The following is a 25,141-nucleotide window of genomic DNA, read 5'->3' as shown; positions in this document are numbered from 1 at the left end:
TTGGAGGTCTTTAAGCAGAGGCTGGATGGCCATCTGTCGGGGATGATTTGACTGAGAGTTCCTGCATGTCAGGGGGTTGGACTGGATAGCCCTTGGTGTTTCTCCCAACTCTATGATTTTATGATTCTATGAGCTTATATTAAATGGCAAATTCAAGGTTTGCTTTTTGTAATACACACACACACACACACACATATATTCACATTGTGGATGGTTGAATCTATGGATAAGGAATCTGTAGATATGGAGGGCTGACTGTACTATTCTATAACTTGTAACTTCTTTAACCGTGTCTGAAGGACGGTGCCTTCATGAAGAGAAGTATCTTTTGATAATGTAGATTTTATGTTTAGAATAAACCCTTCCTTTACAGTATTTCTTTCTTTCACAGTCTTTCACACGTCTGCTCAGTCTCATCTCTCATGAAGATGGGGAGGAGGAAACTCTCTGGGACCTATGATACCCTTCAAGGTAGTACCAGACAGGATGAGGACTACTACTGGAAAAAGCTTACCAACACACAAGGTGGCAGAAGAGAGTGAAAGAGTTTTTGAGCTTTTTTTCCCTTTCCACCCTCTTCTTCTTCACTATTTTCTTACATGTTATGTGCAACCCCCCCCCCCAAAAAAAAAAAAAAAAAAAAAGCAAGGAAAGACACTTTGGAAAAGATTTCTGAGGAAATATCTGGGTTGGAGGGTGATAGGCATTGATCTACGAAATGATAGGCATTGATCCACACCTTTTTAATATATCTAAATTATAATCCCTGGCCTGCATCTTGATATAAAAAGTGCATCTTGACCTGAGTAGCCAAATGGCCCTAGCATGTGATCTCCCACTGAAACAAGGGAAGCCATGAGTTTTTGATATGTAAATGAATTTCCTTTCCCAGCTTGGATGAGATTATGCAAGGAGCTGCTAAGTGCTATCAGGAAAGATGCTATCAAATGTCTTAAGGAAGTGTCTCTCTTTGTGATTGAGGGGGAACCATTTGAATCAAAGGAATGGCATTTGTAGCCATTCAGGTCCCTGCTCTGGCAGAAACATTTGGGTTAGATGAAAACATTTGGTTAGGATGTGAAATACACTTCAAACAGTTTCCTTTGACTACCCTTTGTCTAGAGACCCTGTTAAACCCTTAAAAAGGTCTCCTAAATTTAGAGAGGGGCTGCGGCTAGCCATTCATTGGGGCCAGTTAGCCATTTGCTGGGGCCAGTCATTCACTGCTGGTACCTCTAGCTGCTGGTAGCCTCTCTCTGCTGCTGGCAGCACAGCTATCTATGTCAGTTTTAAAGTCAGTCTTTCTCTCTGACTTGTCTGCTTAACCAGACCTGCAAACCCCCACACACAAATTGGAAGATAAAACTTTTACATAAGGTGAGTATTTCCATTAGCAAGCCTAATATCTATTCTACATTTACTACGTTATTTCCTGAGTCTTGTATGAATGTGTGAGCGTATGTGCCTGTATGTTTGAATCCTTGTTTCCAATAAAAGAGATACTGATTGTACTTAGAGTCTCTGCCTCATTTCTGGATTTCTAGTTCCTGGTATAAAGATCGAAGGGGCGATCCCTGAGGTGTGGTAACAGGCCTCCTCTCGTGACATTGAGCTAATTAAATTCCCCATTGATAATTTGGTCACTGTTCACTGTTACAAGGGGTTGTGTCTCTTAAGGGAATAATATATACAAATTCTATGAAAATTACATGTGCCACCGACATTATGCAAATAGCATTGCCGCCATAAATTTGGCCAACGATCTTTCGGGATTTTCTGGTCCTTAGTTATAGTAATACTTCCCACTCCCTTCAGGGACAGGAAGAATAAAGGGAGAAATGTACATCACTACTTCTCAAGAGCCAGTGTGGTGTAATGGTTTGTGTTTTGGACTAGGAGTTTAGGAGACCAGGGATCAAATCCCCACTCAGGCATGGAAGCCCACTGGGTGATGTTAGGCAACTCAACCTCTCTCAACTATTCAACAAGGGCAAACGTCTTTGCCAAGAAAAACATGTGATAGGGTCACCTTAGAATTACAGTGGGCCCTTGCCTTACATGGGGGATCCATTCTGGACCTCCCTGTGTAAGGCAAAAAGTGCATATACTTCAGCCCCATTGCATATAATGGGGCTTGTGCTCACTGTGTGGCCTATAGCTGCCTATAATGAGCCCACGTATGGTGCGGCTCACTGTACCATACGTTAGAAATGACTTGGCACACAACAACAATTCCCCAATACCCTGTTTGCTCACATTTTTGAACATATGCTACCAGCACCACTCACAGAATCAGGTTGGGACCAAGTATTCTGCTGAGAGTTGGGGCACGTTTCTGGTTCCAGTGTTATCTGACCTCCTCCAGGAGAAGAATATTTATTGCTTAGCACAAATTAATTGAACAACTAAGCTTAGTTCAATATAACTTTTAATTTCTCCCAATTTAAATATGGGATTTGGAGTTAACGTCCAATATGTGCAAAGTATGGGAGAAAACTCTAAAATGTTGATTTTCTCCAATAAACATAGATGGAAACCCAAGATCACACCCTTAAGACCAGGATGCTGAGGGAAGCATTTTTAATTCATAATATTATCCAGCTGATCCACTATGCTGACCATCAGAGAGAGTTATAGCTCTTTCCTTACCCTCTTAGTACATCCTTCTGGATAGTGCAGCTGTCAACATTTCACAGTTTAAAAACCTGGACACATGTGTCCAAGCTACATCAAAGTATGGTCAGGATGGCAAAAGTTATAAATGAGGAAGAACACATGAACGAAGAGCAGCTGCAGTAGTTTGCTTTTGTCTGAGCCAACTTCAAATATTTTGCTTCTGTTTCTCCTCTCCCCTCCCCCAAATGGATTAATTGAGGGGCTAAACAGATCGGCATTATACGCCTGCATGGGGGCGGCGTGGGGGCATATGCATGCCGGCTGCCCCCATACCGTCCCCAACACCAGTGTCATGCTGCATGCCCAACCACATGGCGGGGGCATCATGACGCTCCATTGGCACAACGTTGAAACACACTGGAGTGCAGAAAAGCCACTACTGTGGCAAGGGCACCTTTTTGCTGGTGCTAAAAGAAGTGGCATTTTGCCATTCCTTTTAGCACTGGCAGACTGCCAGATCAGGGCCGCAGCGTGTAGTTGCCATGGCCCCGATCCAGCGCTGAAAGGGGTGGCGGCAGGCCGCTCCAAAGAGGCAGTCTGTTTAGCCCCTTTGTACAAACTACCTCTGTACTTTAAACTCAATTTGCATCCATTGCAGTAAGCTGAGGACAAAGGGAAAAAGTGAGAGGAAGAAAGTGTCACATTTTTAAAATAGCTGAAAAAGTTGGAGGGTAGTGTTAAGCTAGGACTGTCTGCACCAAGCTAGGCCAGTTAGGCAGTATGGAGTACTTAGGATTTTAACTTGCATTTGTGAATGTGGCCTTGAAATGAAGCAAAAATTTGCAGAAATGGCAGCTCATCAAGCAAACAGAAGGAAGCCTCCCAATGGGAGCTTGCTGTCACCAAATGACTAATGGGTTCTAAGGGTTGCCAGCAAATTTCCTTCATGGGCCAGTTTTCCTTCCTATGGCCTTCCCACTGAGCCTAACATGTCCAGAATGGAGCAGATAGGTGAAACAAGTCTGTCTGAATCATGAGTGCTTTGGAGCTGGACCACACTGGGTAGCATTTTGCTACCAGAACCCAGAATCTTTTTTTAAAGCTAGAGAAATTAACACTGTGAAACAGATCGTTACTATTTTTGATTTATAAAACAATGAAAACAAATTAAGCTACATTGAAACAATCCTCATCGTCATCTCTGTCATCATCCAACTGAGTAACAATATGGGTAACATGAAAGCAATAGCAAAATAATGATCATTTAGTATAGTGGTTCCCAAATTTGATCCTCCAGATGTTTTGGACTTCAGCTCTCAGATTTCCTGACTATTGGCCAATTTGGCTAGGGCTTCTGGGAACTGAAGTCCAAAACACCTGGAGGACTTAAAAGTTTGGAAATCATTGACCTAGTACATTTCTGATTGTTAATTCCTAAGGGGGCTCAACTATACAGGAGTCTTCATGGTCCAGTTTGGTCAGATCATTTCAAGGGAGGGTTAGCCTCCCCATCTGGTCTGGGAGGCGGCTTGAGTCCAGACCAATGCTAGGTGGCTTCATACACACATGGCCCACTGTGCTGCTTGGCAGCACCACCACTGGCACAAATCGTTCCCTCTGAGGTCACAGTGATGCCCCCAGCCATGTGATACTGACACCTTGTTTTCAACCTCACAAGCAACTGAAAACTTTGAGCTGTGGTGTGTATTTTGAATTTAGATGGGAATATGCAAAACATCCACTGGGGTCACTTAGAGCCCCTTCTCTGTTGGACTGATCTTTCTTCATCAAACCATGCCATGTACAGCAATGATGGGAAGGGTGGCCAGAGATAGAATTACGACCTAAAATAGGCCAAGTGCCAGAGAAGGCAGGCTGGGATCTGAGGGGCCAGAGAGAGGAATCTGAGGGGCCTTATTCCAGGGAGGAGGCCAAGTTCTTGTGCAATCAAATAGATGGGAAGAGCCAGCGATTCAACAAAGGCCGGGCTCGGAGGTAGCTAAAGTGGGTTGGGAGATCTGCAGCAAGTGAGGCATGCTCATAATTTTGAGGGAGTGAGAGCCCTCACTGTGGAGCCAAGCTGCTGAGGAGCAGACCCTGAGGTGAGGTAGAACAGCAGTTGCTCTGTCTGCTCAGTAGGCAATGCTTTAGCTGATTGGTGCTGCACTTTTCTCGTATATCCTTGAACCTCACAGTACAGCCTGCTACGTTTGCACACTAATGATGCAGGAGGTCATGTATCGCAGCTTGGCTTGCAGAGGTCCTGGTGTGATAGTACATGGTAACTTCCCTAAACATGCATCACAAAAGACTAGGGCTCCTTAGTGATATCAAAGGCAAGTGATGAACTTTAAAAGGAGGATTTACAATCATTCATAAATTTTTGTCATGGGAACACAAGATCATCACATTGCAAGATGACTGAACACAGAGAAAAGGTTATCACTACATAATGCAAATTTTGAAATGTGCATTATGATGGTTTGACTATACTAGAACTATAGAGTCAGCTGTGTTTTTGTGGGAGCAATGTCTGTGTTCCCATGGTAGCCATAACACATCAGTAAACTATGCTAGATGCCTCAGAATTTGACAGTAGTTTTGGCTGTTGTCCAAGCCATGCTGCTACATTTCTTTTTTAAAATAGTTTTTATTAAAACTATTTATTTAAAAATTAATAACAACAATCACCAATGATTCACAACATTAGTAATAGAATGATACTGACTTCCTTATCTTTTCTGGTCCATCATAAAGCATCTATTTATATGGTTTTCTCACTAAATTCATATTTAACTGACACCGCATTCGTATATATTTTACATAATTTCTTAAATCATTCTAATTTGTCAAATATTATAAGTGATATATTGGGAGCATACTTATCAAATTTGCAGATGACACCAAATTAGGAGGAATAGCTAATACCCCAGAGGACAGGATCAAGATTCAAAATGACCTGAATAGACTAGAAAGCTGGGCCAAAGCTAACAAAATGAAATTCAACACAGAGAAATGTAAGGTATTGCACTTAGGGCGGAAAAATAAAATGCACAGATATAGGATGGGGGACACTTGGCTGAATGAAACTACGTGTGAAAGGGATCTAGGAGTCCAAGTAGACCACAAGTTGAACATGAGTGAACAGTGTGATGCGGCAGCTAAAAAGGCCAATGCTATTTTAGGCTGCATCAATAGAAGTATAGTGTCTAGATCAAGAGAAGTAATAGTGCCACTGTATTCTGCTCTGGTCAGGCCCCACCTAGAATATTGTGTCCAGTTCTGGGCGCCACAATTCAGAAAGGACATTGAGAAACTGGAGCGTGTCCAAAGGAGGGCGACAAAAATGGTGAAGGGTCTGGAAACCATGCCCTATGAGGAACGACTTAGGGAGCTGGGGATGTTTAGCCTGGAGAAAAGAAGGTTAAGAGGTGATATGATAGCCCTGTTTAAATATTTGAAAGGATGTCATATTGAAGAGGGAGCAAGCTTGTTCTCTGCTGCTCCAGAGAACAGGACCTGGAACAATGGATGCAAGCTACAGGAAAAGAGATTCCACCTGAACATTAGGAGGAACTTCCTGACAGTAAGGGCTGTTCGACAGTGGAATGCACTCCCTCGGAGGGTGATAGAGTCTCCTTCCTTGGAGGTCTTTAAACAGAGGCTGGATGGCCATCTGTCAGGGATGCTTTGAATTGGATTTCCTGCATGGCAGGGGGTTGGACTGGATGGCCCTAGTGGTCTCTTCCAACTCTATGATTCTATGATTCTATGATTCTATGATACATAAGTTGGAATTAGTACATATTCAGTCTGTTATATTTGCACATATTTATTCAATCAATCTCATCTTTCTAAAGCAATAGTCATAAATTCATCTTTTTCTACTTTTAAAAAGATAATCAGTGGTTCCCAATCTTTTTAAAATTCTTCTAGTGATTTTTTCTTTGTCATACAAGTCATCTTATCTACTTCCATAAATGTGCATAGTTTCATAAACCAAATTTCTATGTTTGGTATTTTGTTACTTTTCCACTTAGCAGCGTATAACACTCTTGCTGCTACAGTCATATGAAATAGTAATCTTCCATATATTCTTTCCAAATTATCATCTTCTATCATATTTAATAGATAAAATTTTTGGATCTGCCCTTCCTTTAATATAATCTCTGGTCATGTTTAATTTTTTATTAATCTGGGAATTAATTGTTGTCTAATATTGCTTTGCCTTTCTACCTGCCCACCAGCAATGGGTAGGGACATGGTGAACACGCCCGAACTTGGCAAGTGTCACATTTCAAGTCAAAATCCCATTTTGAGAGGGAGCTCTTTAGAAGCAAAATAAGAGAAGCCATGATTCACTGGGAAATCATGGCAAACACCTCAGAACTTGACAGTGTTTAACTGCTGTCCAATAGCAGTGCCATGTTTCGAGTAGAAATTCCAAACAGAGGTTTTCCTAAAAAGAAGAGAGCGCTATAACTCATCAGGGGGTGAGTTTTAAATGGGGTTAGAAAACAGGAGAGAGTTCTCTGAAGCACTGCTACTACTATTCCTGAGTGGGGGGGGGGGGGAGTTGGGAAACAGGGGTGGGTTACGACACTGCTGTTTAAATTCCTGACGTTCAAAAGAGTGGGGGAAAGTGAGGATACTCTTTGAAATATTGTTGGACATATTCCTGAGGTTAAGAGAAGAAGAAGAAGAAGGGAAACAGAAGGTGCCATGGACTTCCCTTGGGGTAATAGGTGTGGGCCCATGGAGCAGTGGGCACACTTTAGCTGGTATATTTATGAAGCAACAATCAGAGACCACAGAGCACCCTTAGAGACAGAGAATGTTAACCTTACATGCTATTGAACTAACCCTGAAAGCTACTGATCCCAATGCAAACCTTGGGATACAAAGGCTGATTGGTCACCGACCCACAGACTATTCTCTCTGTATATTTATCTGTCCTTTTGTCCAAGTATAAAGTTCACATTAGGTCTGTTCCCAACCTTTGAGACATGTGTGCCTTTAGTGTCATAATCATCCTGGCAGTTTCATTTAAACATCAGTAAACAGGAGGCAGAGTACAAATGTACTTGGTGATGACATTTGTTGCTGCAAGGCCTCCTGAAACAGTTATTTCATATCTCCTCCATCTCTTGCAATCCAAACAGTCCATACCCTGAGCTCAACCCTTGCCAGTTCTCCGCACAGAGCAATGAGAAGACTATATGGCTTGATCACATAGCTGAAGCATAAGCTCTTGCTACCACATCTTCAATTCAAATTCTGTTGGGCCTCTTGACAATCTATATGGCCAATAAGGAGACCACAGGACTTAGCAGGTGAGGCACTTTGTACAGTCCAAACAACTGTGTGAGTGCTGGATACCCCTGCATCTCGGTGTACCTAAATGCACCAAAAGCAGTTCCCTGGAATTCTGAAGGACACAGACCCAATATCTAATGTTGCCATATGCATAATTCTCTTCTAACCATAGGCCTCCAAAATTCCTTCATGGTTAGTCAGGTTCCGTCTAGCCATTACATACCTCTGATGTACAGAGAAGATGACTCTCAGTTTCTGGAAGACCTTTTCCTTTACCATATATCACCATAAGTAAAAAATAACTTGGAGGCACACAACAACAGCAAATAATGATGTCACAGATAATCTGGAGGCTCAAGGAAATTGAAAAACATTTGTCCTGTTAACATTTGTCATTCAGTTTTTGCTTAAATGCATTGAACAAACTGGTCTGAAGAGTCACAACCATCTCCCTGCATGGGATTCAAGAGAAGAGGCTCGGGGACAAATGGTATTTACTTGAAGGTGGAGAGTCAACATGGGTGTCATTGACTCAGGCGATGAAGTTTATACACCCACACAGTGTTCTTTGGAATGGAGTAATCTCTAGCAAGGTATTTAAGGGTCTGCACCAGGACTCCAGTCCTGTCTGCTGGAACTCCAATCTGGATCTAACCTCCATTGCTCACCACAGTCAAGGCAATGGGGGCAGCTATGCTCCTCTGGACCTTAACTCTACTGACATGCACAGCCTCAGTAATCTCAGATCTGTAAGATTTTTATTTATCATTTTCCTTTGCTGGGCAAATATCAAGTGGGATTTACAACTGGGGGGGGGGGGGGACTGTAGTCCCTGGACATTTCCAAACTAGGCATTTACTATGGAATTTTTTGTTTCACCTGTTTATGATAAACGTATATGATGTTGTAATGAAATAATTGTTCTACATTCTCCCCATGCTTCTTCCATGATGTTTGGGAATTCACAAAATCCACCTTTTGTAGAGAACAACTGGACAATAGGACAATATCTGGAGATGTAGGCTGCCTTAGCACTTGTCTTTTATCTTTTTAAAGAGCAAGACTTTCAATGTCTCCAGTTTTGAGTGCTCAGACTTTATCACCATATCTCTTAACTTTGGCACTAAAATGTATTCCTTCATTCCCCAATACACATTACTGTTATTGTTCTTGTCAAAGTGTGGATAGTCAGTTTAACTCAATTCCATATTGGAGGAGTAATTTAGTCCTTTGGGTGGTTTTGGCTGAGATTATAAATCAAGTTTTGATTCACAAACCTGCCAAAGGAGATCACAGCAGATTATTCAGTCTGTTCTAAAGCAATGGCAGAACTTAAAACTAACTACAAGAATCTTGACTAGAGCTCTGAAATGAACAGTCACAGCCATCCTCCAGACTGGGATTGGAGAGAAAAGGTTGAGGGACAGATGGTCTTCATTCAGTGTAGGATAGTCAATATGGGAGTCAGTGACTCAAGGAAGTGAAGTCCATACATCCATACAGTGCTGTTTAGAACTGTAAGATCTTTGGGAAGGATTCCTGTTAGAACATGCAGCAAGAACTTGGAATTCTTGGTTAGCTTTCTATACTATTATTTTTTGGAACACCAAGGCCTGTTACAGACAGCCAAAATAAAGCTGCTTCGAGTCACAGTGGAGGTATGGTGTTTCAATGATGCATGCGTCCTAAGAGTCCAGAAGCTGCACCAAAGCCATGCTCCAGGCTGGTGCGTGGCTTTGGTGTGACTTCTGGACTCTTAGGACACATGCATCATTGAAACACCATACCTCCACTGTGACTCGAAGCAGCTTTATTTTGGCTGTCTGTAACAGGCCATAGTCTTTTCCAGAGTTTGAATCCTGAATACCACAAAGCCAATAAATACAGGGCAGATCCTTTTAATAATAATAATATAATAAAAATTTATTTTATCCCACTTTTCCAATGATCAAAGCGGCGCACAAATTAGACAAAAGTACATCGAAGTAAAAAATGATAAAAACAGCATTTAAAAACAGTAACAATACACTAACAGGGCCAGCTGAGTGGGGGATCCATAAACATTGCAAGGTCATTAACAGAAGGGGTGAACCATAGAGTAACATCTCATGGGGGGAAGGCTTGAGAAAAGAAGAAGGTCTTAAGATTCTTCTTAAACAGATCTAAAGATGTGGTGGAGCGGAGCTCGTCCGGGAGATTGTTCCATGTTTTTGGGGCCGAGATAGAAAAGGCCCGTTGCGAGGTCCTAACATATCGTACTGTTGGGACCTCCAATAAATTCTTCCCTGCCGACCTGAGAGTGCAGGGTGGATTATATGGAGAGAGGTGGTCCTCCAAGTACCCTGGGCCCAAGCCATTTAGGGCTTTATAGGTCATTACCAACACCTTGTATTGAGCCCGGAAACAAATAGGCAGCCAGTGAAGATCTTTCAGGATAGGTGTTATGTGGTCTGACCTGGAGCATCCAGCGACCAATCTCGCTGCCATATTTTGCACTAACTGTAGCTTCTGGGTTTGGTACAAGAGTTGCCCCATGTAGAGCGCATTACAGAAATCCAATCGAGAGGTTACCAGAGCATGTACTACAGTTTCAAGGTTCCTCCTTGTCTTGTCTTGTCTGAGGAAACCTGCTGATTCTTGGGACGATCCCATTAGTCTTGCTGTTTTCAGGCACCGAGAGATCTCTGGTCCAGAGCATACACTGAGCATAATGAACAGGCAGAGGGAATGGCTTGAGCTGCTCAGATTTGGTGGTTCTGCTGCTCACCATCTAATTGTGTCACAATTTTGAACTTCATGCCCACAAATGCTAATAGAACTGAACTGGTGTCCCTAACTGACTATTCCAGGCCAATCTTTATTATATCTCCACAAATATCTACATATTCTCTGTTCCCACGGCCTTGCCATGTAACTACTATCCACTGTCTACTGTGGCCAGAGGACTAAGGGTGATGCCCTACACCAGGGCAATTGTATTGTATGGAGAAGTTTGGAGCAAAATGACCTTACTTGGAACCACTAATTATCTAAGCAGCATTCGTTCTTTAAAACTGGCTTGCTTTGCACATTTGAACAGCTCAGACACAAACCAGCTTTTGTTTAAAAAAAAAAGAGATCTATTTACTAGTCTAGTAAACAGATATAGTATAGAGTACTGATATAATAATTAGTTATAGTGAAGGGTATATCATCATTAAAGTATGACATAGACAAGCATACATACATATATGTGTATCACACATAAAAAATATCACTCCGTAGAAACATGTCCATAATAAATCTCTTTAAGACTCAAGAGCAATCTTCCCCAATGTGGTACCCTCCAGATGGTTTTGGCCATTGGCCCAGTGCTGTTGAGACCTGAAATCTAAAATATCTGGCAGGGACCACACTAAGACAGGCTGCTCTAAAGGAGTGAAAACTGATTATTTGAGGGGAATCAGAGCCTGTTGTATAGAATCAGTGTGCCGCTAAGTTGTCAATTGGCCATCCGTTCTATATAAAACAGATGCGGCGTGTCCTTTCTTTTTCTATATACTATGAAGGACTACTTTTATTTCCTCTTTCTCTTTCTTATCCAGCCACTATCTTGTGGCCTTCCCAGCAGTTATTCATCATCCCAGCACTGAAACGTTCTGTGTACTCTTACGCTCGCTCCCAGAGACAGTCCACCTGACAGTAACACTTGAAACCAAGCTCCAGAATCACACTCTACTGGACAAGGATGTGGAAAAGCCAGGGACCTATGAGTGCCTTGATTTCCAGGTAAACCTGCTGGGAGACTATGGTATATTTAGCATGTTATGGGCACAAGTATCTTATGATTATTAGTATTGACCATTAGAGGAGCCAGAAACTCCTCTAATACCTGGAATTGTTGATCCTATGGCTTTCCACAGTTATATGGAGTATTTGCATTTCTCTACCCCTGACTGCCCATTGCTTATGGCAGCTGCAAACGTGTAAGACCATGGTGCAAGTGGTTCTACAGGGGCTACACAAAGATCTACCAATCTGGTTATAATAGCATCTAAGCCAGTATCCCCTGAGTGCAATGGGCTTGATCCAGGATCTGCTTTCTAGAGTCAAAAAGGCTCCGCTGATGGAAGACGCCTCTTACCCAGTTTTCAGGGAATCCTCCTCCCCACCCATATAACGGCTCAGACTATTCCACAGGGTGCAGATTTTATGATTAGGATGGTGGTGGTGTGGTTTGAGCATCTGACTCTGGAGATCAGGATTCGATTCCCAGCTCAGCCTTGGAAACCCACTGGGTGACCTTGGGCAAATCATACACTCTCAGGCCCAGAAAGACCCAGATAGGTTCACCTTAGAGTTGCCATAAGTCAGAAACAACTTGAAGGCAGACAACAACTAAATGAAAGAAGCATTGTGCTAATGTTGCTATTTCTCTCTCTTTCTCTTCTATACCTTTTTTTTGTTCAGGCCCCAGCTTTTATTCCAGATGAAGACACAACTCATTACTCTGTAAGTCACATCTTCCAATGATTCCCCTTCCCTGAGAGATACTATATTGAAAAAGCAGACATTATAAAGCAGGAGTAGAGGAGGAATTGGAAAAAGAGGAGGGAGGGAGGGAGGGCTCATCCAGACTACTGTTGTATGGCAAATAAAATATAAATGCCAAAAAGCAAATCTTGATTTTGACATTTTATACAAGGGATATCATTTTACAATGCCATTATATTTAATGGGACTTGAGCATCCACAGGGAGTCTTGGAACCAAACCCCAGTGGATACAAGGAACCACTGTACAATCCTTATTGGCCTCCTTTCTCTACAAAACATCCTTATGATTTTATTTTGTTTTTTTAATTCTTTAGGATGGTAGAGCTATTGTGATAATTTTTATTTATCATAACTCTCAGGAACTTTAGCACTATTTTACTTTTGCTATGATCTGCTATAATGGTAGCACTGCGTTATTCCTTGGTAAGACCACCTCTAGTGTGTACTGTTTCTCCATTGTTGCTGAGGGGTTGTGTGGAAGAGGGTGATCAAGGACCTACACAGCAATGCCATCTCTACAACTTATAGAACAGTGGATGCTATAAAGTTCTAGAAACATTGTGGGTGTGGGGAGGGGAGAATAAAGTAGAGGTAGGCAATGGGCTGAAAAGACCCAAAAAGTTTATGCTCGTATTGCATGTCATGAAGCACTGCCCACAAAACACAATGAACCACTACAATAGATACATATGTGGATTTTTAATTCAAAATGTATGGAGATGTCTAAATGTTGCATCCAGCTCAGGAGCAAAAGACTGCAGCGACTGATGGGGAATTACTAGAAAATACACTGGGAAAACAGAAATGTTATATGGCTCTCAAAAATAAAAGGATACAGCAATGAAAACTGTGATCTGTCATATTTGGACATTCTGGATAAGCCCATAAAGAAAACAAGGGTGAATAGGGAAAGCTAAAACCAGAGTATGAAGAGAGGAAAGGATGGAATGTGTGAATAGGGAGGAAATAATAATACTTATTATTTATTTATTTATTTATTTATCATTTATTTCCTTATGGATCGAGTTGGGGAACACCAACAAATCAACAATGATCAATTAAAAAACACTATACCTAAAACACACAACATTTTGTGCACTTGGGATATGAGGAAAATGCCAGGATAGTGTAGGACTGAAAAAGCTTTGGTTCAAATCCTCGTTTAGGTTTTGAAGGTACTGAATGACTTAAATTTGGAGAGGTGTGTGGAGTCTTGATTCCCTATTTGCAGGGTAAGAAGGAAAGGGATAGCAAGTCTGCAGTTTGTGAGGAAATCCCAAATGTCTTGTACTCATGCAAAATGGTTTTCTGTTCTCAGTCCTCCTGACCAAAGTTACATGTAGTTTTCTCTTTTGCACTGTGAAGGAAACAGGAGAAGAAGTTGCCCGTGTTCACGTCCTAATCCGAAAGGGTGACAGTGTGAGTTTTGAAGAACGGAAGAAAGTCGTGATCAGGAAGCCTAGAATAAGGAACATCATAGAGCTCGACAAGCCCTTTTACAAGCCTGGAGAAGCAGGTACAAAGTGGACAGAATATCCCAGAAGAGGGCTGTAGCTGCCATCCCATCTCCTGGACTGTGGCAATGATAAACAATATTACAGGCAGAATTCAAAGATATAGCCATGCTAGTCCATAAACTGACTAACTGAAAGGAGTTGATAGCATGAGCTTTTGTAGACTTCAGTCTACTTCCTCAGATGCATTTGGTGGAGTGGAAAGCCCAGGAGCAAACCTATATAAGTCATTTGTGTGTGAGAATGTAAATTCAAATTGAAAATCTTATGTGTATGGAAATGAGATGGCAACTTCATTTCATTCGAATGCGGTGGTACTTGTCATCTCATTTCCATACCCACAGGATTTTGAATTTTAATTGACATTCTCACACACAAATGACTTATATAGGTTTGTCCCTGGGCTTTCCACTCCACCATATGCATCTGAGGAAGTAGGCTGAAATCTATGCAAGCTCATGCTACCAACCTTTTGCTTTCAGTCTCAAATGTGCCACAGGATCTACAATATTACAGGCAATTATGGACTGGATAGTCAAGCTAAATACTGCAAGAGCTCAGCTCTTAAATAAAATATAATAAGAGTTCCTTGCCAGAGTCCTAATCCTCAAGATCAGGACAGACAATAAGCTAGGAAGGGTGTGCAAATTTTTTGAGTTCTCCATAACTACTAAATAGGTTAAATGATGTAAAATCAAGAGGCGGAGATGGGTTGGGGCAAAAAAAGTCCGGAAGCTGCAGTCATATATTTTGCAGTAAGGCCCAGTGAGAAGATAGAGATCAGAGACAAATGAATTAATCTCCACTAGATACTGGGTGCTCCCATGCTATCGAACTCTCTTCCACATGAGATCAGGCTGGTCTCCTCCTTGCTTTCATTCCACCAGCAATTAAAGGCATTTAAAAAAAAAGAAGCTGAACAAGCATTTGGTGAACAAGGCTGCATCCGAGCTGCAGAAATAATCCAGATTGATATGACTTTGACTGCCATAGCTCAATGCTATAGAATTCTGGGATCTGTAGTTTAGTGAGACATTTAGCCTTCTCCATCAGAGAGCTCTGGGGCCACAACAAACTATAAATGGCAAGATTCCATAGCATGGAGCCATGGCAGTTCAAGCGGTGTCAAACTGCATTAACTGTGCAGTGTGGATGCAGCCCAAGTGGCTTTAGAGAAAGGTCTTTAATGACGTACTTGTGCTGTGTTACTTTTAATTCTCCTTGTCTTGTTTGTAAATTATTTTACGTTGTCATCTTACTTAATTGTATTTTAGCTCATTCGTGAACCTTGTTTTAGCTCATGTGTGAGAAAAGCAGGTATAAATATTTAATGTATTTTAAAATTTAAATTTAAAGTTGTTAAAGTTGTTTATTACATAAACAAATACATAAATACAGTATCAGGTTATACCTAGGAGCCTGGGAGTTGGAAGCAGTGGCTGAAGACATGAAATATGGGAGCACTAGGAGGAAGATGAGGTAAAAATAAAATAAAATTAATCAATTGATAAGCAACAGTCTCCTGGCAAATCAGACAAGAAAAAAAAATGACTTCAGTTTAGTTCATAGCTTTAAAATACAGGAACATGGAATAGAGGAGAAAGAAGGGGAAATATATAGAAAGAGTTTGAAAAATAGACAAAAATATGAAAAATAAAGAAATAATGTCTGCTTTCCCCCTGCCAGCAAAGGTTCGAATTGTGAGACTTGATGAAGAATTCAAAGCCATTCATGAAGCTGTGAGTACTACTTTTTTGGATTAGAAAGATAAACTATTGATTCACTAGAAGATACAACCTGCACAGAAAACATCAGTAGTTAGGAAGATCTCCTTGTCAGGCCCATTGCTCTTATTTAAAAAAAGCACAGAACTAAGCCAGGAGAAAAGAAGATTTTTCCTCTTTGACTTCCAAAAATCAAACCTGTGAGTTTGTTATTCTTTCATGCCCTTATGAACTGAGTGCAGAAGTTCTGGAGGACATAATGGGTGCTTCCTATACATCTTTTATTGTGCAGATACCCTGCCTTTGTAACAGAATTGTACCAGTATCCATTCTTTAAGGCCCAGTACAGACTGGCCTGGTCTGGGGCTTTGCGCCGGTCTGGGGCCAATATTAGGGCTCTGTAGGGCTGGGTGTCCATATGCACCCAGCCTTTCAATTGGTGCCCGTGCGCCATCTTGCCGAAGTCCTGTCCACATGGGCCGTGATGGGCTTCTTTTTAGGGAGCGCATTGCGGCCTCACCGTGCAGCTGGTGCGGCACCGACAAAGGACAAAGAAGGGTGGCATGGAGCCGCCCATCTATATCCCCCCTAAATCTCCAATTTGTAACCCTCATATATTTTCTGACTTTTTTCTGTCCTTTTTGGTAATCACATGGGCAGTGCATAAATGCTCCAAAGAAACAAAATAAGTAAGACAGAATAGCAGCATCAAGTCTTTTGATTAGCAGCAATAACATATTATGTTATGTTTGTTTGTTTGTTTTACTTTGTATTGTACTTCCTGTTGTACACCGCTTTGATCTAATTTGGAAAAGCGGTATATAAATAAACATTATTATTATTATTATTATTACAATAGCAGCTTCATTTATATATTGCTTCATACCACTTAAGCAGTATCTAAGCGGTTTACAACTGTAAGCTAATTGCCTCAAACAAGCTGGGTACTCATTTTAGCGACCTCAGAAGGATGCAAGCCTGTGGGCCTATTCAGACTGACCTTTTTGTGCTGGAAGGAACTGGGAAGCTTCGGTTTCTTCCTCTCCGAATCCCTCCGGAAGCAAGTGCTGACTACCACTTATTTTAACCCTGAATGCCCTCTTGGGAGAAATTTATATTATCATACATTATGAAACTAGGCTTGTCTGGATACTACAGGAGGTCCATCTGCCTTGGTCCAGGCCTTGGAGGTAGAGAGGAACTGCTGGACCTCTTACCCTTTCCCTCCACCACTCCCTTCTCCTTCTGTGCCATGTCTTTTTAGATTGTAAGCCCGAGGGCAGGGAATCGTCTAACTAAAAGATTGTATGTACAGCGCTGTGTAAATTTACAGCGCTTCATAAATAAAGGTTAATAATAATAATAATAATAATAATAACAATTGAATTCAGCAGTCTCTAGTAGCTGAAATGGCATCTGATGGAATGTTTCCAGACATTCCAATTTCCGTGGGAAATAATCAGCCAGGAAATCATTGCGTTGCTCCAGAAATCACTTTTAAGTAAAAGATCTTTCTTTGAGGTGAAGAGACCTAATCCAAAAGGGGAAATTGAAAACCTTAGTGGGAAGAAGTCCCAAGAAAGCTGAGGGGGTGGCAGCAAGAAGCCAGGAGGAGCATGCGTACTTCCCCACCATCCTTTCTGTCATACCCATCTCCCCTGAGGAGAATGGGGCAGCAGAAGGACAGGCAGGGGCAGGGGGGCTGACTGGGTGTCACCCCCCTATGGAGTGTTATCCAGTGCAGTTTGCACCCACCCACCCACACACACACACACAGTGACACTACTGACTTGGAAAAGCTATAGCAGTTTCCTCTTGCCTGACACTGTAGGGAAGGACAAGACTCTTCCTCTCATCTCCTCCCACTCCACTTGTTTCTATTAAATGCAAACTATTTATGCACATTGAACTCAGTCTGCAACAAGTGAAGCAAGATGAGGACAAAGGCAGAAAGTGGGATGGGAGGGAAACTGGGAAAAAGTGGGATGATGACCATACTTGACCCATGGATAAGTCAAGAGTAAAACCTAAGGCTGTGTAACAAAGGATCTAAGTGATGAAAGAAAGAAAAATGATGCCAAAGAATTTACAAAATGGCTGTTTCTTCTCACCCTAAAGGCTAACTGGATTAGAGAGTAGGGTCAGTGCTTCTAGGACAGATTACACTCTTGCCTTTCACCAGAAGATGGTTCCTTTTTAAAATAAAAATTAAAGTACATTACTTACACTGACCCACAAATAAGTCAATCTAGGTTTTTTGGGTCAATTTTGTGACTAAAATTTCTAGACTTATATGTGAGTATATACAGTAATCAGGATTCCTTGCAAACTGAGACAGCTGGATGGTATGTTGTACACACACTCAAACACAATGGACTGGAAAAGGAACAGGTGGTGGGAAATGAGAGTGCAGCAAAGGAGGAGGCCCAGAAAAATTGAGACCCACTGATCAAAGGGACTGGAGTTGATGATAAGGAAGGCAGGAAGCAATAGCAAGTACATTTCTATACCACTTATCAGTGCACTTAAGCAATCCCTAAGTGGTTTCCAAATTGTAAGCTAATTTCCCCCAACAATCTGGGTTCTCATTTTAGTGACCTCGGAAGGATGCAAGCCTGAGTCGAGCTTGAGCCCTTTCGCTGGTATTGAACTCGCAAACCATAAGTTAGTGGCTGCAATACAGGCATTTAACCACTGCGCCACCAGGCAGGCAGGAGAACAGAAAGGTAAATTGGGTTGTTGTGGGCAAATTAGTCTATTTCACTAACTCTTGGTAAAGTAGTAGGCCATAGCAGGAAAAAAAGAAAGACCGCAGATGGATTGATTCAATTAAGGAAGCTATGGCCTTACAATAGCAAGACCTGGGCAGTTGGTAACTGGGAGGTCTATTACACCCAAGTTAAGCAAGCAACTGCAAACATACATAAATTTGCACAGGCCATAGGCTTTAGAGCAGTGGTTAACCTTTTGTCCTCCAGATGTTTTGGACTTCAGATCCCAGAATTCCAGGCTGTTGGCCACATTAGCTGGGGCTTCTGGGATCTGAAGTCCCAAAACCTGGAGGAGCAAAGAGATCTTGCAGCACCTTTGAGACTTACTGAAAGAAAGAAGTTGGCAGCATGAGCTTAAAGTATTTCTTCAGATGCATTTGGTGGAGGAAGTAGACTTAAGTCTACAAAAGCTCATGGTACTAACTTCTTTCCTTCAGTTAGTCTCAAAGGTGCTAGAAGATCTCTTTACAAACTGATTTTACAGACTAAATGCCGTTCCTTTTTGTGCCGGCAAAAAGCTGGTTTTCTGTGCCGCCTCAGCTTTAAGGCGCTTTGCTAGTGCGTGGTGTCTAAACGTCATGCTGGTGGAGCACCTGGAAGCTGGCTGCAGGGCAGGCAATGTGAAGCTAGCTTCTGGGCATCATGGGGGCATGTGGCATGAATACACCATGTTCCCAAGCTGTCTAGAAGCCGGCTTTTCATGCCAGTCTGTACCTGCCTATATCTTTGAATTCTTGAGGAGTAAAGTTTGGGAATCACTGCTTTAGAGGCTGCTGTATCTTTAAGAATAGTGTAAAAAGGAAAATCGTCCCAAAAGCAGCTTTCCCTATTCTTCAGGCACTAGGACAAGAAAACCAACACCCAGTGCCATAATGACAAAGTCCAGAAGGAGAGTCCAGAGGCCCTCCCAGGAGTTTCTGGGGCAGAGAACTCAGGCAAAAGCAGTGAAACAGTTTTGCAGGTTGATTACACTGTACAGCCACTGCAAAAGGTGCTTTTGGCTGGGTTGCTTCAGGCAAGGGTATCTCAGGAAATAATGGGAAATGGGAAAAGGTACCTTGCCACCTTAGTAGTGATGGTTTTTGCCTTATGAAAGCCACAGTTGAAAGGCCTCTTTCCCCTCCATGGTCCACTGATGGATTGCCATTGTTCTCTCGTGCCATTAACGTCAGGGGAGAGACAGTGTGATGCAGAGCAGTTTGCCATTGCTGTCGTTCCTTGACTGGTTTTGCAGAATACTGAAGGAAGTGGAGACTGTTCTGTTCCTTGTGATGCTGAGTAATATCTCCTCTCTCTTTTCCATTTGCAGATCCCTTTGATACAGCTAATAGTGAGTAAATGACCCTGTTGACATTTACTTTTTGTGCTCATTTACTTGAACAGTCTTTAGGATGTGCTTACACTACAAACGTAAAGCATTGTGAACATATTTGCAGCTCTAGGAACTATAATTTTGGGATGGCACTGGAAATGATGGCTTAAGTACAATTCTAAGGGGGCCCAATGTGATTAACCAGATTGGCAGTTGGCTTCAATTGCACACACACAAAAAGATATACAATTCTGAATGAATCAAGGAGTTGGATAGAAGTAATACACAAGTGAGCACACAACAATCACATGCATATCAGTAGCACATATTGAAAGTGAAACAAAACAATTAGTTGCATCACAATAACATTTATTCAAGATGTATAAGGCCTGACTGAAGTTCACATATGTAAAAGGCATATACAGCTAATTACACCTATCAAGCTTCAGTCAAGCCATACACAGTCAGCCCTCCATATCCACAGATAATATCCATATTCCAAGGATAATCCACAGTTATCCATGGATTTAACTGTGCACAGTTTGAAAATATTCCAAAAATATATAAATTCCAAAAAGCAAAACTTGAGGGGCACCATTTTACTATGTCATTATCTTTAATGGGACTTGAGGATCCACGGATTTTGGTATCCATGGGGACTAAACCCTAGCAGATACCGATATTTTCAGTTTTATGCAATTTATTGTTATGCTTCTAATTAGCTTTACATGCCTTTACCTCAGCTAATATATGTTATTGTCATGCAACCAATTGGTTCCTCACAGGGCCTGGTTTCCAGGCCCTTCACCATTTTAGTTGCCCTCCTTTGGACACGCTCCAGTTTCTGCACAGCCTTTTTGAATTGTGGTGCCCAGAAGTACTGTAATGTGTAAGAAGGGCAGGGTTGTTGTGTTACAATGAACAGACTCAATGTTTAACATGGTATAGTCTTATATCACTCTAGCACTAGGTCAGTACAAAAAACATTTAAAAATTGGAAATAATATGCAAAACAGGGGAATGTGTTTGATTCTCCACTCTACCATGCAGACCCAGTGGATAACCTTGGGCAAGTCACATTCTCTCAACCTCAGAGGAATGCAAAGGCAATCCCCTCTGAATCAATCTTGTCAAGAAAGCCTGTGATACGGTCGGCATAAATCAGAAATGACTTGAAGGCAAACAACAGCAGCAATAATATCTAATGCCTTCATGACATTTTGCTGTCCAGTATGTCCCCACCCACCCAATGAATATTGTAGAACAGGTTATGTGGAATTTCAACATTGCTGATGATCAACAAGCCATACTTTACTTTATTGTTGTGCATAGGATCCCAATAAAAATCGAATTGGTCAGTGGGTGGATGTGAAGCCTCATCATGGTATTGTGGATCTGTCATTCCCTCTGTCCTCTGAAGCAACCCTGGGAACATATATCATTAAATTTGGGGAAAGTTATAAAGAGAGGAGAGTATTCAATGTGGAGGAATATGGTAAGATTCAAAGGAAGACCATGTTGCTTATAAAAAGTTGTTCTGTGTATAAATGGAAGAGAGTTGCCTAATCATGCAATAATGACTTTTTCATTGAATGTCAGAAGAGACTTTGTCACTAACATAGCAGCCAAAATATTATGTCATTAATGTGACAGTGATAGTGTCTACAGTGTGCAAATAAAGTGGCGGAATTACAATATACAGGTTGAGATTTTGGAATACCTGCATTTGCATGTATGTACATAATGAGATATCTTGGAGATGGAACCCAAGTCCAAATACAAAATCCATTTCTGTTACATATACACCTTATACACATAGCCTGAAGTAATTGTACAACTTAATCATTTTGTGCATGAAAAAAGTCTGTGTACAGTAAATAATCAGAAAGCAAATATGTCACTATCTCAGCACCCCATGAAAAAAGTTTTTGGTTTTGGAGTATTTCAGATTTTGTAATTCCAGCTCAAGGAGACTCAACCTGTATACTTTTGTCTCGGAGAAAAGACACTTCTACAGTTTCATTTTTGGACAGAGCCTGGAAAGTTACTTTTTTAAATTGCAGTTCCCAGAATCTCCTAGTATGGTTATCTCCCTTATACAATTTACAATACTGTGCATTTGCATGTACACATCCTCTGAATGAGTAATGACCTGTGAGACAGATCCCATGTCTCTGAAATTACATGAGAAGTTCCAGGATCAGGGATAAGAAGTTTGAAAGATGAAATGCCCCTAGTAGGACATATATTTTTAATGTGGTTTTACCTTTTCCCTCTAGTGTGCAAATTACAATGCTTCTCTTTTGGTGTAAGCCTTTGCTGTGTAGGACTAAATGTATCTGTAACAATATATTTGACTCTACAGGATGAATAGCAGCCCCAGAGATTTTAGCAGGGCATATGATTCCCAAAAGGAATGTGGTACAAGAAGAAATAATGTTCTTCTTCATGGTCTCTGCAAATCATACAAATGGGTTGTACTGCGCCTGCGCAGTGCTGCTCAGAAAACTTTTAGAATCACTGGGCAAAGTTAACTTTGCAACTTTTTGGCGGTAGCTCCGCCCGTCCCTTATAAGCCCCTTGCGTTCCTGCTCTTTCCCCAGTTCCTTTTTTTCCACCGTGTTAGCTGCTTGGGGAACTTTGTCCTGTGTTACTTGAACTTGTTCACTGGACTTTGACTTCGGACTGATTTGTGACCATTCTTCTTCTGACCGCCCCGTGTATTGTTGACCATTCGGCGTGTCTTTGACCTCTCTCTGGATCTCGATTCGGCTTCACGATGTCTCCGGCACCATTTTAAAAATGTGATGTCTGCAGTGGTAAGATCCCCGTACAGGATCCCCACTTGTCTTGTCTCCTCTGCCTTGGCAAGAACCACAACTCCAAAGATTGTGTCTTGTGCAAGTCCTTGACCCCTCAGGCTAGAAAGAACTGTGATTCCCGGTTGATTACAGCCATCTATCAAGGCATCCTTAAGCCTCAGGATACCGACCAGCCAGGTTCGGCACCCGTGGCTTTCGAATCAATGCCAGCAGCTGCTGGCTCTGTGGCCCAGGGCCCCAAAACCAAGCCTAGTGCCACCGTAGCCCAGAGTTCCACCACTGACCCAAGTGCCACCGCCGAAAAGCCTTCAAAAAGGCAAGCAGCCAATGGAGCTGGTTCAAAGCCGAAGTCCTCAGAAAAGGATAAGGCTAGAACCAAGGACTCAAGGCTCTGATAAGAGTTCGGCCTAGGAGGTGAGCTCCCGAAACAACACGAGCTCTAAATCCTCCTCCAAGAAGAGGCACGTCCCCTCAGATGCGGGAGACGGCTCCCCTCACATTTCGGCCAAAAAGGCCAAACCTTCAGCCCACACCGAGTCTTCGGTACCGCCTTCTCATAAGAAAGCCCACTCAAAGTCGTCTGAGAGTTCGTCTCGTAAGAAGACCCACCAAGAATCTTCAGAGGCTCCTCAACCTCCCAGGGACCTTGCATCTTCTTCATCTCCTTCAGTACCTGCACAGGTCGAACCGGTGCCTTTAGTCCTCACTTCTCCAAGGGCCACCTCAGTACCAGCCTCAATCCTGGCCTCTATCTTGCCTGCAATGCTGGCCTTCCATCACTCTGATGACGACGTTCAGTCTGCTTCTCCGTCACCTCATCAGTGCTCCCCAACACCTGTTCCTCGGGTCCAGGTGCACAAGGCCCAGATCAAGGCCTACAGGCATCTATCATCAAAAGCCACTGTGCCCCCAATGCAGACCTCCATCTCCAAGGAACTACCGGCACGATCCACTGGATCACCAGGGAATACAACTCTTCCTCTTCAAACGTGCGTAGCTACCACTCCACCAACGGGTCGGGTGCCCGCACTGACCTCAAAGCCGCTTCCACCGGTACCGACTCCTTCACGCCATGCCACTACTCAGATCGACACTAACTCTGGATCTGACAATGAGGGTTCTCATGTTTCTCGCGTCGATTTGGTCTCCTCAGACGAGGTGGCTCCTCATTCTCCTCAAGAACTGTACCAGCCTGGATCCTCATCCCCAATGGATGATGTCCGCACCTTCTCCAAACATGTTATTAAGATGGCGAACACTTTGGAGCTACAACTTTCTCATGTCAAGGAAGAGGCCAAGGATGCAGTCGAGAGGAGGATCCATGGCAAAGTGCCGACACCTACCTTCATCCCACTCTTGCCTTCCCTAGAGAGCACTGCAAAACGCTCATGGGACATCCCGGCCTCACTGACAACATCTTCTAGGAAGATTGAGTCCCTATACAGGATCTCGCCTTGCCAGTGCTCCTGGCTCATGTCCCACCCAAAGCAGAATTCGGCGATCGTCAAGGGTTCCCAACAGGCGTTCACCCCAAAGATGTCGACATCGCCTGCCGACCGCGAAGCCAAGAAAATCGCCGGCCTAGCTAAGAAGGCCTATTCTGCTTCAGTGTTGGGCTTGAAAGTAGCGTGCATGGGGGCCTACCTTCAGTGCCTTATGGAAAAAAATTTTCCGGTCATACCTGATGTTCCTGATGACTGCCAACGGGTCCTCAAGGAAATTAGGGATGAAGCCCACTCCACTGGTGGCTGGCTCATCACCTCGGCCCGGCTCGAATTCCGTCACAACCTCCTTACCCTCCAGAATGGCCAGGTTCAGCATCCGGACATCGAGAGCTTGCCGATGGTGGCGTGGAGGCCCCGACCCTAGCCTCGCTTCCTCCCTCGGTACAGACGGTGATCTTGGCTGCCCAGAAACCGGCCACCCAGAAGTCCTATGCTTCCAAGTGGAAAAGGTTTCTTCTGTTCCTCTCTGAGAGAGGCCTCTCTCCAGCCCAGGTGATGACGCCAGTGATGCTGGAGCTCCTGATGGCGCTTCTGGACTCGGGCCTGTGCCTGATATCCATTAAGTGCTACCTTTCTGCCATCTGTTCCCACTTTCCTGAAAGTTTGTTGCAACCTTCATCCTCCAGTCTCGGTACTGGCACCGGCTTGGAGCTTGGATGCTATGCTATCTGCTTTACAATCCAAGCCCTTTGAACCCATGGCCACCATAGACTTGAGACTATTGACTTGGAAGACTGCCTTCCTTGTGGCCATCACCTCTGCCCACTGTGCGGGCGAACTCTGTGCCTTGCGGAGAGACCACCTTTCCTTAGGTTTCACAAGGATAAGGTTGTCCTCCGTACCGACATTACCTTTGTGCCTAAGGTGGTGTTGGCCTTTCACATGTGTCAGGACATTGTGTTGCCGACCCTGGCCTCAAACCCGACCACTGACACTGAACACAGTTTGCACACTTTGGAAGTTCGTAGGGCTCTGGCCTTCTATTTGGACAGAACTGCGGGTTCGAGACGTTCCGAGAGACTTTTCC

At 42.8% G+C, this 25,141-nt stretch overlaps 1 protein-coding gene across 1 annotated transcript in view; it reads left to right on the top strand.

Moving 5' to 3' along the window:
* The first annotated feature begins 8,574 nt into the window (after window positions 1–8,574).
* LOC149323531 (alpha-2-macroglobulin-like protein 1) overlaps window positions 8,575–25,141 on the top strand; it is a 76,226-nt gene continuing 59,659 nt past the window's right edge. Inside the window, exons 1-7 of the mRNA XM_089489150.1 lie at window positions 8,575–8,681; window positions 11,517–11,700; window positions 12,382–12,423; window positions 13,832–13,982; window positions 15,667–15,719; window positions 19,785–19,805; window positions 21,120–21,282. Of these exons, the coding sequence (XP_089345276.1) occupies window positions 8,614–8,681; window positions 11,517–11,700; window positions 12,382–12,423; window positions 13,832–13,982; window positions 15,667–15,719; window positions 19,785–19,805; window positions 21,120–21,282 (682 nt within the window). The 5' untranslated portion in view covers window positions 8,575–8,613. The remainder of the gene's footprint in view (window positions 8,682–11,516; window positions 11,701–12,381; window positions 12,424–13,831; window positions 13,983–15,666; window positions 15,720–19,784; window positions 19,806–21,119; window positions 21,283–25,141) is intronic.

Source organism: Sceloporus occidentalis, unplaced genomic scaffold (genome assembly GCF_023333645.1).
Source record: "Sceloporus occidentalis isolate IW3139 unplaced genomic scaffold, rSceOcc1.0.p SCAF_1, whole genome shotgun sequence".
NCBI lineage: Eukaryota > Metazoa > Chordata > Lepidosauria > Squamata > Phrynosomatidae > Sceloporus > Sceloporus occidentalis.
Note: the sequence above shows the minus strand (reverse complement) of the source record. Positions and strands in the feature narration are given on the sequence as shown.